Here is a 14,941-nt window from a genome sequence, read left to right as displayed (position 1 = left end):
CAAAGGCTTAGAGGTGGACCCTAACAAAGTTAAAGTACTCTAAAACTAGTCTGCTCCTAAGACGATAACTAGAGTAAAGTCCTTCCTAGGATTTACTAGATTCTACTAGCAATTTGTGGAAAACTTCTCTAAGACAGCTAAGCCCTTAACCACCCTCTAGAGTCCTGCTACCCTATTCATATAGACTTTAGAATGCTAACAAGCCTTTAACTAGCTTAGGAATGCCCTGCTAGCAATCCTAAGCTTAGCTCACTTCTATCCTAAGTACCCTCTAAAACTAGAGATAGACGCCTCTAATAGAGTTATTGCAGCTATCCTCTTATAGGAGCATCCTAATAGGAAATAGTACCCTGTATCCTTCTTTAGTTAGACCCTTACTAGTTCTAAACTTAATTAGGAAATCTATAATAAAGAATTGTTTGTAATAATCTACGCCTTTAAGAAATAGCGTGCTAACCTAACAAGTACTTAGCACCTTATTAGAGTATACACGGACCACAGAGCACTAGAGTACTTTATGTCTACTAAAGTCCTTAGTGCTAGGCAAGCTAGATAGCTAGAGCTTATAAGTCCCTTTAACTTCTAAATTAAGTATACTCCTAGATCTTATAACGCCTAAGCAGATATCCTAAGCAGAAGGGAATAGGATATAGTTAACCTTAAGACTACGCAAAGGGATAATCGCTCACAAGTAATAATCTCCCTAGACAGGTTACACCCCTAAATTAACTCTAACTTAGCGCAAGACTACCTAGCCAAGCATTCCTTACTAATCCTTACTTTAATTACAGCAGTTTAGAACCCTATAACTCTTAGATCCCTAGAACTTATTAAAACTCTTCTCTAAGAAAATAGGTCCTTATTCCTAATAGAAAGATTAGAGTTGCCTAAGCACTATTAGATAGAAAATAGACTCCTTCTCTACTAGGATTAACTTTGCGTGCCTGCTAGATTAGTCCTATATACTAGACTAATTCGTGAGGCTTATAATTAAGTGTCTACTACCTACCTATTAGCTACTAAAACCTATTAGATTCTAGCCTGACATTACTACTAGAAAGGTATAGAGACTACCTGTAAACGCTACGTTCAGAACTATATCCTATGCAGGAGAGGGCACCTAAGATAGTACTAACTCCCTAGCATACTCTATCCCCTTCCTATCCCTAGTCTACTAATGCAACACTTATGCATTAATTTTAAGGATTTTCCCTAGGATTAATATAGTTACAATTAGATTATAGTTATTATTAATCGCCTATTAAAGCAAGCTATTACTATCCCTTACCACAAAACTATAGACGCCTAAGGTATAGCTACCTTATTTGTTTAGTAGGTGTACTAATTTAGACACACTCTAGATACTATTATTTCTAATTAAGGCCCTTAGTTTGTATCTAGTTTCTAGTCTAAGTTCTATTAGATTATAGGCACTAAAGTCAAGCTCTTTACTGCCTACTATAAATAAACTAATAGACAAACTAAGATTATAAACAAGTATATTAATTAGAGACTAAGGCCTTTTGTATCCTATTACTAAGATAACTAGAGCGACCTACTACCTATAATAGACCGTGCCTAAAGTACTCTTCTATATTTATCTATTAGCATAGCTCTATATTAGCTCCTCTTTAGTTCCTTACTAAAGCAAAGTTAGAATTAGAAACTAGAAAAGACCCTATCCACCATACTAGAGAAACTGAACCATAAGGACGCCTTATCCCTTACTACTTGGATACACGACACCTAGAAGATTGCTAAAGAAAATATAGAAAGAGCTTAAGACTAAATGCGCTCTGCTACTAATCGCTATTGCTATCTAGTTAACTAGAAGGTTAGTAACTATATTTATCTATCTACCACTAATCTTGCTATTTTACGACCTAGCTAAAAACTATCTAAATAATAGGAAGGTCCCTTTAAGGTATTAGAATAAGTAGGAAACGCGTATCACCTCTAATTGCTACCTAGTTCTAAGATCTATAACGTTTTCTCTCCTAATATACTATGCAAAGATCCCTAAGACCTGTTACCTAGATAAGAGGCTCTAAAACCCCCTAGTACTCCTATACAAGGTGTAGAGGAATAGGAGGTGGAAGAAATCCTAGCTAGCAAATTATATTAATCTAAGCTGAAATATAAGGTTAAGTAGGTTAGACACAATCCTAATCCTATTTAGTATCCTACCTCTAACTTTATAGGTGCTCCCTATAAATTATAGGCATTCTACTAATAGTATCTAAATTAGCTAGGTCCCCTACGCAGCTTACTAAAATAGATTTAAGCCTAGAAAAAAGGGAAAGAGAACCTAATATTACTTCACGACAATCATGCCTAATATTAGAACTAATTCATATCCTATTTAGCTACGCATTACCTCTTAACTACTATCTATTACTATTATTCTTGTTGCTATTTATTGTTATATCCTATTTAGAACCTTAAAGGTTCCTAGGACACTACCCCTAGGAAACCTCTTTATTCTGTATCTATCTCTCTATTAGAACCTAGTTTAGACTCTGTATTAGCTAAGATTGCGCCTAGACTATCCTTCTTCGCTAGCTTCTAGATAACTAGTGCAGCAGGAATTAGAGCAGGTGCGGGAGCAGGGACAGGAGCTAGGACTAATTTAGACTCCTTCTCGTGGAACGCCTTTATCTTAGCCTAGACTAGGAAAGTTGCCTCCTAATTTAGCGCTAATTCCTCCTTAAGTTCTTTAATAGCCCTTGTTAAGCCCTTAACTGCTAAGACTATCTTATAGATACTATTCTAAAGCTAACGTAAATTAGATATAGCAGTATAATAGGTAGCTATAAGGATTTTAGTAGCCTCTATACCCTTAGTCTAAGTATTAGCAATAGTAACGCACTTAGCTAGGTTTTAGGCAGTTTCTTAAACGGCGGCCTTAAACTGCTTAACATCCTTCTAATAGGTAACTATAGCTTTGTTATCCTTATCCCCTTTAGCAAGGTTTCTAATTAGACTGTAGTATTCTTCTAGAGCACCCCTAAGGGCAGAGTACTCTTAGCTAATAAAAGAAGGAATCTGCTAGGATTAGTAAAGGAACCCTATTAGACTTGGATACTCACTAGATTGCAATACTTATTCTAGGAGATACAGTACTAGCACTTCTTAGAATTCTTTAACTTAAAATTAAAATTGTTAAACCTGCCCCTAGCTAGAGCCCTAACTGCTCTTATACAGAGAGCGCGATAAGCGACAGGGAGGACTCCTAGTAGTACTAGTACTAGTATAGCTAAAGGTTCTAATTTAGATTAGTAACTATTTAATCACATAGATTAAATACTTACTAAATTTTAGATAGATTGGGTTAAATAAAAAATTAGGGATATAGGAATAAGAAAGTTAGTAGGTAGAGGGCTAGTTATAGGCAGGCTAAGGATAGGGGTCCGTGCCCTAGGAAGAAGAAGTAAAGGTAAAGGCAGAGGTGAAGGTGGAATTATTTGCAAAAAGCTCTTCTTTAATAAGGGATCTAAACCTAATCCTAAGGATAGGGACTATCCTTTTCTCTACAGGAGGGGGTAGTGTAATAATAAGGCAGAATTGCCTGCCTATTGTTCTATGCTAAGTTAGGCCTAATAAAGGCCCGACTTACTAATGTATATAGAGAACAGCTCGCCTATAGTTAGGATAGGCATGTTCTTCTTATCCTTTTGTACAAGACCTATAGGTGTAGGAATCTCATCCTTTTCCGTACAGACGCGCACTCCCATATGCCTTTGAGTCGTATAGGATACCTTTTGGATGCCCTACCTACCTAAGTCGTTACAAATTAGATATAGCAGTATAATAGGTAGCTATAAGGATTTTAGCAGCTTCTATACCCTTAGTCTAAGTATTAGTAATAGTAACACACTTAGTAAGGTTTTAGGCAGTTTCTTAAATAGTAGCCTTAAACTACTTAATATCCTTCTAATAAGCAACCACAGCCTCTTTATCCTTATCCCCTTTAGCAGGGTTTCCTATTAGGCTATAGTACTCTTCTAGGGCACCCCTAAGGGTAGAGTACTCTTAGCTAACAAAAGAAGCAATCTACTAGAATTAGTAAAGGAACCCTATTAGACTTAGATACTTACTAGATTGCAATACTTATTCTAGGACATATAGTACTAGCACTTCTTAGAATTCTTTAACTTAAAATTAAAATTGTTAAACCTGCCCCTAGCTAGAGCCCTAACTGCCCTTATATAGAGAGCGCGATAAGCAATAGGGAGAACTCCTAGTAGTACTAGTACTAGCATAGCTAAAGGTTCTAATTTAGATTAGCAACTGTTTAATTATATAGATTAAATACTTACTAGATTTTAAATAGATTAGGTTAAATAATTAAAAAATTAGGGATATAGAAATAAGAAAGTTAGTAGGTAGAGGGCTAGTTATATACAGGCTAGGGATAGGGGTCCGTGCCCTAGGAAGAAGAAGTAAAGGTAAAGGCAGAGGTAAAGGTAGAATTATTTTGCAAAAAGCTCTTCTTTAATAAGGGATCTAAACCTAATCCTAAGGATAGGGACTATCCTTTCTCTATAGGAGGGGGTAGTGTAACAATAAGGCAGAATTGCCTACCTATTGTTCTATGCCAAGTTAGGCCTAATAAAGGCCTAACTCACTAATGTATATAGAGAATAGCTCGCCTATAGTTAGGATAGGCATGTTCTTCTTGTCCTTTTGTACAAGACCTATAGGTGTAGGAATCTTATCCTTTTCTATATAGACGCGCACTCCCATATGCCTTTAAGTCGTATAGGATACCCTTTAGATGCCCTACCTACCTAAGTCGTTACACTTATATCCTATATTATCTACTGTTATAGACTAGCCTTAAGGGAGAATACAATAAGCGTTGATAATAGTATTTAGTATCTTAAAGGAGAGGTTAGCCCTTAGCGCCTTTTTATGGGTGTGTAATGTGTTCGCTTAGTAGTGGTGTTAGACTTGGTCCGTCTTGTGTTAGACCTAGGCTTAGGCATAAGCCTAAGCCCTTCACATCTACTACTATATAGACTACTCTATTATCTATAGAAGGACTAACCCCTTTCTAATACTTAGAAAACTAGTCCTATTTAGATACTAATTAGAAACCCTAAAATAGACCTTTAATAGCTAAACCTTATATACCCTACTTATAATAATAAGGTACTACCCTTTAGAATAATTAAACTCTATCTACTATTCTAGCTACTTCTAGCGCTACTATAACTAGAATTCTAGGGACTTATTATAATTATAGGAAGCTAGGTTACTTCTTTAGTAACTACTTTAAAACCCCTAGGATTTAGGCTATTAATATAGAACTAGTTATTAAAAATTCTAAGGGAAGAAGAAATAACTAAATTAACTAATTTAGATAGCTACTAGACAGGAAATAACAACGCCTAGGAGAATTCTCCTTTCTAGGCTTAAATTAATATAACCTATTAAATCTTTCCTTAACTAAATTATTTATTAGTTCTTATTTACTTGTATGTATAACCCTATACCTTAATAGATCTAGTGTTTATCTAAAGGCTTTAGTAGATACTAGGGCCTAAGGGTAGTTATTTATTAATTTAAAAATTACTTATAATATTTCTTCTACTCTTAGGGTACCTATCTAAAAGCTACTATATAAGCTTACTATTAAAGGCTTCTAAGATTAGATTACCTCCCTAGTTACCTACTATATTTAGCTTTATATAATAGTTAGTAGCTATAAGGTGCATAACTAGCCCTTTATAATAGTAGACTTAGGTTCTTAGAATTATATTATTAGATAATACTAGCTAAAATAGTTCTAAATCCTAGTTAATACTAATTAATACTAATTAATCTAGCTAGAGAAATATTAACTAACCTATAATCCCGCACCTCTAATTCTAATCTAACTCTACTAGCAAGTCCTATCTACTCTAGCTACTTATAATATCTTATAAAGGGACGCCCTTTAAGATTAAGAGGAGAATTAGAATTAAAATAGTCCTAGTTTAGTTAATAGGATACGTAGTATACTAAATATTCTAGCTACTTATAGGGCTATTACTAAGCCTACTACGCTACCTACCCTAGTCTAACTACTAACTACTACCCTTCCTGCTAAATTTTAAACTACTAGTAATTCTACTAATATTTTCTATTTTAATATAAAAAGATCTTCTAATAAATTCTTTACTACTAGCGTATATAAGATTTAGTATTAGATCTAAACCCTATCTACATAGAATACACTTAACTAGACCTTATTAGATTAAAAGCTCTTATCTAACTATAACTCCTATTAGGACGTCTTTAATAAAGCTAAGGCTAATAAACTTCTAATCTATTAGCCTTATAACTATAATATTATCCTAGAAGAACCTCTTCTAAATTACTAGAGTCCCCTCTATTTTTATAATACTAGGGAGCTCTAGGCTACTAAGGAATATATATAGGAGCACCTATAGAAAGGCTTTATTAAGACTAGTTAGAGCCTCTTTACCTTTTCTATCTTATATATTAAGAAGCTAAATAGAGGTCTTAGGATCTATATAGATTACTATAAGCTTAATAGCTTAAGGTAAAAGGACGCGTATCTAATACCTTATATAGATAATCTATTATCTTAGCTAGCTAAAGCTATAATATTTACTAAACTAGATATTTATACTACCTTTAACAAGATCTAAATAGACCCTAATATAGAGGAGTATATAGGGTGTAAAGGGCTTAGGCTTACGCCTAAGCCTAGGTCTAACACAAGATGGACAGAGCCTAACTCTAACATAAGATAGATAGAGCCTAACTCTAACACAAGATAGATAGAGCCTAACACTACTACTAAGCGAACACGCTACACACCTATAAAAAGGCGTAGAGGGCTTACCTCTCCTTTAAGATACTAAATACTATTATTTACGCTTATTGTATTCTCCCTTAAGGCTAGTTTATAACATAGGGTAGTAAATAGGGATAGGTTAGGTTAGGGTTAGGTTAGCTTATATTAGACCCTAAACCTAACCTAAACCTAACTACAAATTTTTGCACATGCTATAGGCTTAGGTTAGGTTTAGGGTATATATACTATAGGCTTAGGTAGGGTCTTATATAATAGGGTTAGGGTTAGAGTTAGGTTATATAGGCTATAGGCTTAGGTTAGGTTTAGGTTGTATAGGCTATAGGCTTAGGTTAGGTTTAGGGTCTTACTAAGCCATACGCCTTACCTAATATAGTTAGATACTATGATTAATAACTATAATAAATAGTTATATTTCTAGCTATATACGCTATTAATACTTGCTTATATAAGACCCTAGTTAAGCACTAGGTCTATATAACCTAAACCTAACCTAAGCCTATAGCCTATATAACCTAAACCTAACCTAAGCCTATAGCCTATGTAACCTAAACCTAACCTAAGCCTATAGCCTATATAACCTAAACCTAACCTAAGCCTATAGCCTATGTAACCTAAACCTAACCTAAGCCTATAGCCTATATAACCTAAACCTAACCTAAGCCTATAGCCTATGTAACCTAAACCTAACCTAAGCCTATAGCCTATATAACCTAAACCTAACCTAAGCCTATAGCCTATGTAACCTAAACCTAACCTAAGCCTATAGATTATATAACCTAAACCTAACCTAAGTACTAGGTCTATATAACCTAAACCTAACCTAGTACTATAGCTAGAGTACACTAACCTAGATTTACTAGCCTAGGAGTATACTACTTTCTACACTAGGTATAGCGGCTATAAATATAAAGTGCTACTATTTAGGCTATATAATACACCTATAACCTATTAGCGCTATATAAATAATATACTAATAGATTGTTTAGATAACCTCTATATTCCCTATCTAGATAATATCCTTATCTACTCTAAAGACCTTAAGACTTATAAGAAACATGCTTAAAAAGTCCTTAAGCGTCTTTATTTAGCTAGAATATAGGCTAATATTAAGAAAAGTAAATTTCTTATAACTTGTACCTATTACTTTAGCTATATCCTTACTAATAAAGGCCTAGAGGTAGATTCTAATAAAGTTAAAGTACTTTAAAACTAGTCTACTCCTAAGATAATAACTAGGGTAAAGTTGTTCCTAGGATTTACTAGATTTTACTAGTAAATTGTAGAAAGTTTCTCCAAGATAGCTAAGCCCTTAACTACTTTTTAAAGCCCTACTACCCTATTTATATAGACTTTAGAATATTAATAATCCTTTAATAAATTTAGGAATACCCTACTAGTAATCCTAAGTTTAGCTTACTTCTATCCTAAATACCCTCTAAAACTAGAAATAGGGGCCTCTAATAAGGTTATTATAGCTATTCTTTTATAGGAGCATCCTAATAGGAAAGAGTACCTTATATTATTCTTTAGTTAGACCCTAACTAGTTTTAAACTTAACTAGGAAATCTATAATAAGAAATTATTTATAATAATCTACGCCTTTAAGAAATAGCGTGCTAACCTAATAAGTACTTGCTACTATATTAGAGTGTATATAGACTACTAAGCACTAGAGTACTTTATATCTACTAAAGTCCTTAGTGCTAGGCAAGCTAGATAGCTAGAGGTTATAAGTCCCTTTAACTTCTAAATTAAATATACTCCTAGATCCTATAACGCCTAAGCTAATATCCTAAATAAAAAGAAATAGGATATAATTAATCTTAAAACTACTTAAAGAGATAATTGCTTATAAGTAATAATCTCTCTAGATAAGTTATACCTCTAAATTACTTTTAACTTAGCGTAAGACTACCTAGCTAAGCGTTTCTTACTAATCCTTGCTTTAATTTTAGTAGTTTAGAACCCTATAACTCTTAGATCCCTAGAGTTTATTAAAACTCTTCTTTAAGAAAATAGGTCCTTATTCTTAATAGATAGATTAAAGTTACTTAAGTACTATTAAATAGAAAATAGATTTCTTCTCTACTAGAATTAACTTTACGTGCCTACTAGATTAGTCCTATATACTAGACTAATTTATAAGGCTTATAACTAAGTATCTACTACTTACCTATTAGCTACTAAAACCTATTAGATTCTAGCCTAATAATACTACTAGAAAGGTATAGAGATAACCTATAAATACTATATTTAGAACTATATCCCTTATAGGAGAGGGCACCTAAGATAGCACTAACTCCCTAGCATGCTCTACCCCCTTTCTATCCTTAGTCTACTAATACAGCACCTATATATTAATTTTAAGGATATTCCCTATTATTAATAAACTAATAGGGAGAGTAACCTATTTAAACAAGGAGATGTAGAAGGGGCTAGGTTTAATAGTAGTAATCTTATAATAAAGGATATATATTTAATATTAGATTATATGAGAAAAGTTAATATTATAGAGTTAAAGTAAAGTCTTTAGAAGTAATACTATTCTATCCTCTAATCCTTTATACCTTTATACTATTTAACCTGCCTAATCTTTTAGGCTAAGTCTTGTTTTCTCCTATACACTTTATACTATAGCACATTAACTTAGTTATAATTAGATTATAGTTATTATTAATTACTTATTATAATAAGCTATTACTATCCTTTACTATAAAACTATAAACGCTTAAGGTATATCTACCTTATTTGTGTAGTAGGTGTACTAATTTGGATATACTCTAGATACTATTATTTCTAATTAAGGTCCCTAGTTTATATCTAGTTTCTAGTCTAAGTTCTATTAGATTATAGGCACTAAAGTTAAGCTTTCTACTACCTACTATAAATAAACTAATAGACAAACTAAGATTATAAATAAGTATATTAATTAGAGAATAAGGCCTTTTATATCCTATTACTAGGATAACTAGAGTAAGTTACTACTAATAATAGACCGTGCCTAAAGTACTCTCCCCTATTTATCTATTAGCATAGCTTTATATTAGCTTCTCTTTAGCTTTTTACTAAAGTAAAGCTAGTATTAGAAACTAGAAAAAGCCCTATCTACTATACTAGAGAAACTAAACTATAAGGACACCTTATCCCTAGCTACTTAGATACACAACGTATAGAAGATTTCTAAGGAAAATATAGAAAGAGCTTAGGACTAAATACGCTCTACTATTAATTACTATTACTATCTAGTTAACTAGATTAATAGTAACTATATTTATTTATCTACTACTAATCTTGCTATTTTATAACCTAGCTAAAAACTATCTAAACGCTAGGAGGGTCCCTTTAAGGTACTAGAACAAGTAGGAAATACGTATTACCTCTAATTACTACCTAGTTCTAAGATCTATAATATTTTCTTATCTAATATACTATATAAAGATCCTTAAGACCCTTTACCTAGATAAGAGGGTTTAAAAACCCCTAGTACCCCTATATAAGGTGTAGAGGAATAGAAGGTAGAAGAAATCCTAGCTAGCAAAGTATTTTAATTTAAGCTAAAATATAAGGTTAGGTAGGTTAGATATAATCCTAATTCTATTTAGTATCCTGCCTCTAACTTTATAGAAGCTCCCTATAAATTATAAGTATTTTACTTATAGTATCTATATTAGCTAGGTCCTCTATATAGCGTACCTAAATAGATTTAAGAATAGGAAAGAGGTAAGGAAGATCTAATATTACTTTATAATAACTATATCTAATATAAGACTTAATTTATAATATATTTAGGTATAGATTAAGCTATTAACTACCTTTTATTATTACTATCTTGCTATTATATATTATCTTATTATATTTAGACCTATTTTAGAACTATTAAGGTTCCTAGGACACTACCCCTAGAAACCCCCTTTTATTTACTATCTATAGCTTTATTAGAATCTAGATTAGAATCTAAATTAATAGTAATCCTACCTAGACTAGGCTCTTTAACTACCTTTTTAGTAACTAGCGTAGCTAGCTTTAGAGTAGGGGTAGGAGATAGAGAAGATTTAGTTACCTTTTTAATAGTCTTAGATAGTAAAGCTATAGCTAACTAGGTTACCTCCTAACTTGCTACTATTTCCTCCTTATATTTATTAATAGCTTATATTATAGACTAGCCTTAAGGGAGAATACAATAAGCGTTAATAATAGTATTTAGTATCTTAAAGGAGAGGTAAGCCCTCTACGCCTTTTTATAGGTGTGTAGCGTGTTCGATTAGTAGTAGTGTTAGACTCTATCTATCTTGTGTTAGGCCTAGGCTTAGGCATAAGCCTAAGCCCTTCACAGCTTGCGTTATACCCTTAACTACTAATACTTTCTTAAAGATACTATTATAAACCCTATATAATTTAGATAAGGCAGAGTAGTAAGTAGCTAGAAGGTTCTTAGTAGCCTCTATACCCTTAGTCTAAGAATTAGTAACTATATTATCTTTAGCTAGGGTTTAGTTAGCGTCTTAAATAACAGCCTTAAATTACTTAATATCTAACTAAAAAGCCTCTAGGGTCTCCTCTTCTTTATACCCTTTAGGGGGGTTTACAACTAGACTATAGTACTTATTAAGCGCGTTTTAAAGAGCTAAATACTTATAGCTAATATAGGAGGGAATCTTTTATAATTAGAAAGAAACCCTATTAGACTTAGATACTAACTAGATTATAGTACTTATTCTAAGAAATACAGTACTATTATTTCTTAGAATTCTTAGACTTAAAGTTAAAATTATTTAACTTGCCCTAATTAATAGCCCTAATAGCTCTTATATAGAGAGCGCAATAAGCGACTAGTAGAACTTCTAGTAGTACTAGGACTAGTATATTAAATAGTTCTTATTTAGATTAGTAACTACTTAATTATATATATTAAATACTTACTAGATTTTAGATAATATAGGGTAAAAATTTAAAAATTTAGGGATATAAGAATAAGAAAGTTAGTAGGTAGAGGGCTAGATACAAGTAGGCTATAGATAATGGTCTGTGCCCTAAGAATAAGAAGTAAAGGTAAAGGTAGAAGTAAAGGTAGAATTATTTTGTAAGAGTATTTCTTTAATAAGGGATCTAAACCTAATTATAAGGATAGGGCTATCCTTCTTTTATAGGAGGTGGTAGTATAATAATAAGGTAGAAATACTTACCTATTATTCTATACTAAGTTAGCCCTAATAAAGGGCTAACTTATTAATATATATAGAGAGCAGCTTGCCTATATTAGAATAGGCATATTCTTCTTGTCCTTTTGTTTAAGACCTATAGGTAGAGGAATCTTATCTTTTTCTATACAGACGCGCACTCCTATATGCCTTTAAGTTATATAGGATACCTTTTAGATGCCCTACCTATCTATATCGTTACAATAAGCCTTACCTTACCTAAATTAGTTAATATCCTATAGCTAGTAAATTAGCACTGTAGGGGATGCCACTAGATAGCCTGCGACTAGTATTAATAGTATTACTGTATAGTATTAGTAGTATTACTATAGTAAAGGAAAAGGATTAACTTGCTATAACTTTGTATATTAGTAATACCACTAGTATAGGGCTCTATAATAACCTTATATAAAGCCTTAAAGAATACCTAAGAGTTATCTAAGTTAGTTAGTAATATAGATTAAGTAAGTAATATTTCTATAAGATAAAAAGGATAATAATTAGGTGTGTTTTACTAGATTTTAGTTAATATAGGATATTAGGTTATAGCTATTGCCTAGTTGCTATAGTAAAACACTCTATAACACCACGTAACTAGGTATAGATAACCTAATATCTACTAATACTATACACTAATACTATTAATACTAGTTGCAGGCTATCTAGTAGCATCCCCTATAGTACTAATTTACTAGCTACAGGATATTAACTAATTTGGGTAAGGTAAGGCTTATAACTAGGACACTTTTTTTATTGCGACCTAGACGAATAACACTTGCCCAAGGCAATCGGCAGCTTGATACGAGAACGTGCCATGTGCAGGGCCGTGCCTAGGGTCGCGGATCATGCAGCACTACGTGCACGCTTAGATACGAATCAAGCTAGACGATCGTCTTGCTTGTTAACAAGTCTGGCCTTTATCTACAGTTCGGAGGGCGGTGTATAGAGGCTTTAGTAATTAAAGCACCGGAGGCATTAGCGCGGAGGCTCTGGCGGTGAGATGTACGGAGGCTCTAGTTACTACGCGCACATATATGAAATTTCCTATTAGAACCTCCTAGATAGTCACCAACTTCACCTAATTCTATTCGGCACCTACCCTTGGGGTTAACCTCTCACATTACAATCTTCTTAAGTTAAATAAGCCCTCCTGTGTTAATTATTCTCGGTTAAATAGATACATTAGGTCTTACAATCTAAAGTTAAATAAGCCCTCTTGTGTTAATTATTCTCGGTCAAATAGATACATTAGGTCTCACAATCTAAAGTTAAATAAGCCCTCCTATGTTAATTGTTCTCGGTTAAATAGATACATTAGGTCTTACAATCTAAAGTTAAATAAGCCCTCCTGTGTTAATTATTCTCGGTCAAATAGATACATTAGGTCTCACAATCTAAAGTTAAATAAGCCCTCCTATGTTAATTATTCTCGGTCAAATAGATACATTAGGTCTCACAATCTAAAGTTAAATAAGCCCTCCTATGTCAATTGTTCTCGGTTAAATAGATACATTAGGTCTCACAATCTAAAGTTAAATAAGCCCTCCTAGCACTAAACAAGCTAGTAGTAACCTGAACTAATCTAAATTATTTCTAGCTTTAAACTTTCATCGCATTTAATCTTCAATTTGTCTGTTCAAGTTATGGATATATATTAAACTTGATCCCACATATTCACTTCACATTCTTAACAATCTATAAACAATCTTCGCACGTTCCAAAGCCCTATTTATAACCTAGCATGATGATTTACCTACCCCTATACCTTCTCGTCTTAGGAATAGCGTACGTGTCTCTCTTAACGCTACACTAAACGCACTTTTAAACCCAATCTAGGACTACCACGATTAGTCAGCCTCATTTGTTGTGCGCCTGCGAGAGCGGTAGACGTGATGGAGTTGACGATACCCGAACTTTGAAAGTTGTCAAAGGCACTGGAGGCAGATTTGTTTTTAGTATGTTACTAGATACAACCTATCCTAAAATTTGCTAACACTCTAAGGCAGCAGATATTGGACAAAAGCCGAAGGCGCTCCGCACGAAGGCAACTATGTACTAGATCTGCTTCCTTTAATATATTCACTTTTTAACGCGTTCTAGGCTCATGCTATAAACGGCACTATTACGAAAAAAGGGACTAACATCCAAGCCCATGACGATGGTCTCATCGGCGGAGAGGAGATGAACAGTTTATGTCCTGAACATTCCACTTGCTTCTCGCCTAATCTTAAGGCCAAATCGACCCACTCCTGCGGTCCAGACGGGGAATATGGGTGCGTCAGCGCTTGGTTATCTGTTAACTGGGAAGGACAAATCCAATAGCCATGACCAACTCCAAAAGCCAACTAATCTGGGCAGGCGCCTTGGCTGTATTGCTACCACTACGGTTCAAAACTGGTTTACAGTTGCCATATTTATCTAAAGTAGACTAAGAAGTAGCTTAGGTAGAAGAAGTAAACCTAAATAGGGTTTACTATACTATGTATTCTACTTTTACTTCTACCTCTATTAATCTACTAGTTTCCTACTAACTATTTAAGTATTTTACCCCTCCTTTCTTTAATCTTCTTTACCACCTCTATTACCACCTCTACCACTACCTCTACCACCACCTCTATCACCACCACCACCTAAACAACCTCTATTATCACCACCTCCTATTAGTAAAAATATTATAACTTATTATTATGTTATATATGCGTATAGCATGAAGCTAATCTTCTCTACCCCTTTTAGTCTTAGTTAGGTATTATAGCGTATAATAGAAATAAAACTACTTTTTGTACTTAATTTAAACCCTAACTATAAAAGTAAACTACTACTTTAAACCTATTTATAGGTATACATAAGGTCAGTTTACACCTATATAGTAAACCCCTAGCGTACTATTCTATAGTAAACAATTTTTTACTGT

General features: G+C 33.3%; 1 protein-coding gene across 1 annotated transcript; it reads left to right on the top strand.

Moving 5' to 3' along the window:
- Positions 1–13,768: 13,768 nt before the first annotated feature.
- IAQ61_000466 (uncharacterized protein) lies at positions 13,769–14,349 on the top strand (the record flags this gene model as incomplete). Its single annotated transcript, XM_066094686.1, has 4 exons — positions 13,769–13,812; positions 13,864–13,982; positions 14,030–14,079; positions 14,128–14,349. 4 exons carry the CDS (start codon positions 13,769–13,771, stop codon positions 14,347–14,349), a joined length of 435 nt encoding a protein of 144 aa, XP_065955539.1.
- Positions 14,350–14,941: the final 592 nt, after the last annotated feature.

This window comes from Plenodomus lingam, assembly GCF_022343315.1.
Source record: "Plenodomus lingam strain CAN1 chromosome Unknown contig_1, whole genome shotgun sequence".
Taxonomy (NCBI): Eukaryota; Fungi; Ascomycota; class Dothideomycetes; order Pleosporales; family Leptosphaeriaceae; genus Plenodomus; species Plenodomus lingam.
Note: the sequence above shows the minus strand (reverse complement) of the source record. Positions and strands in the feature narration are given on the sequence as shown.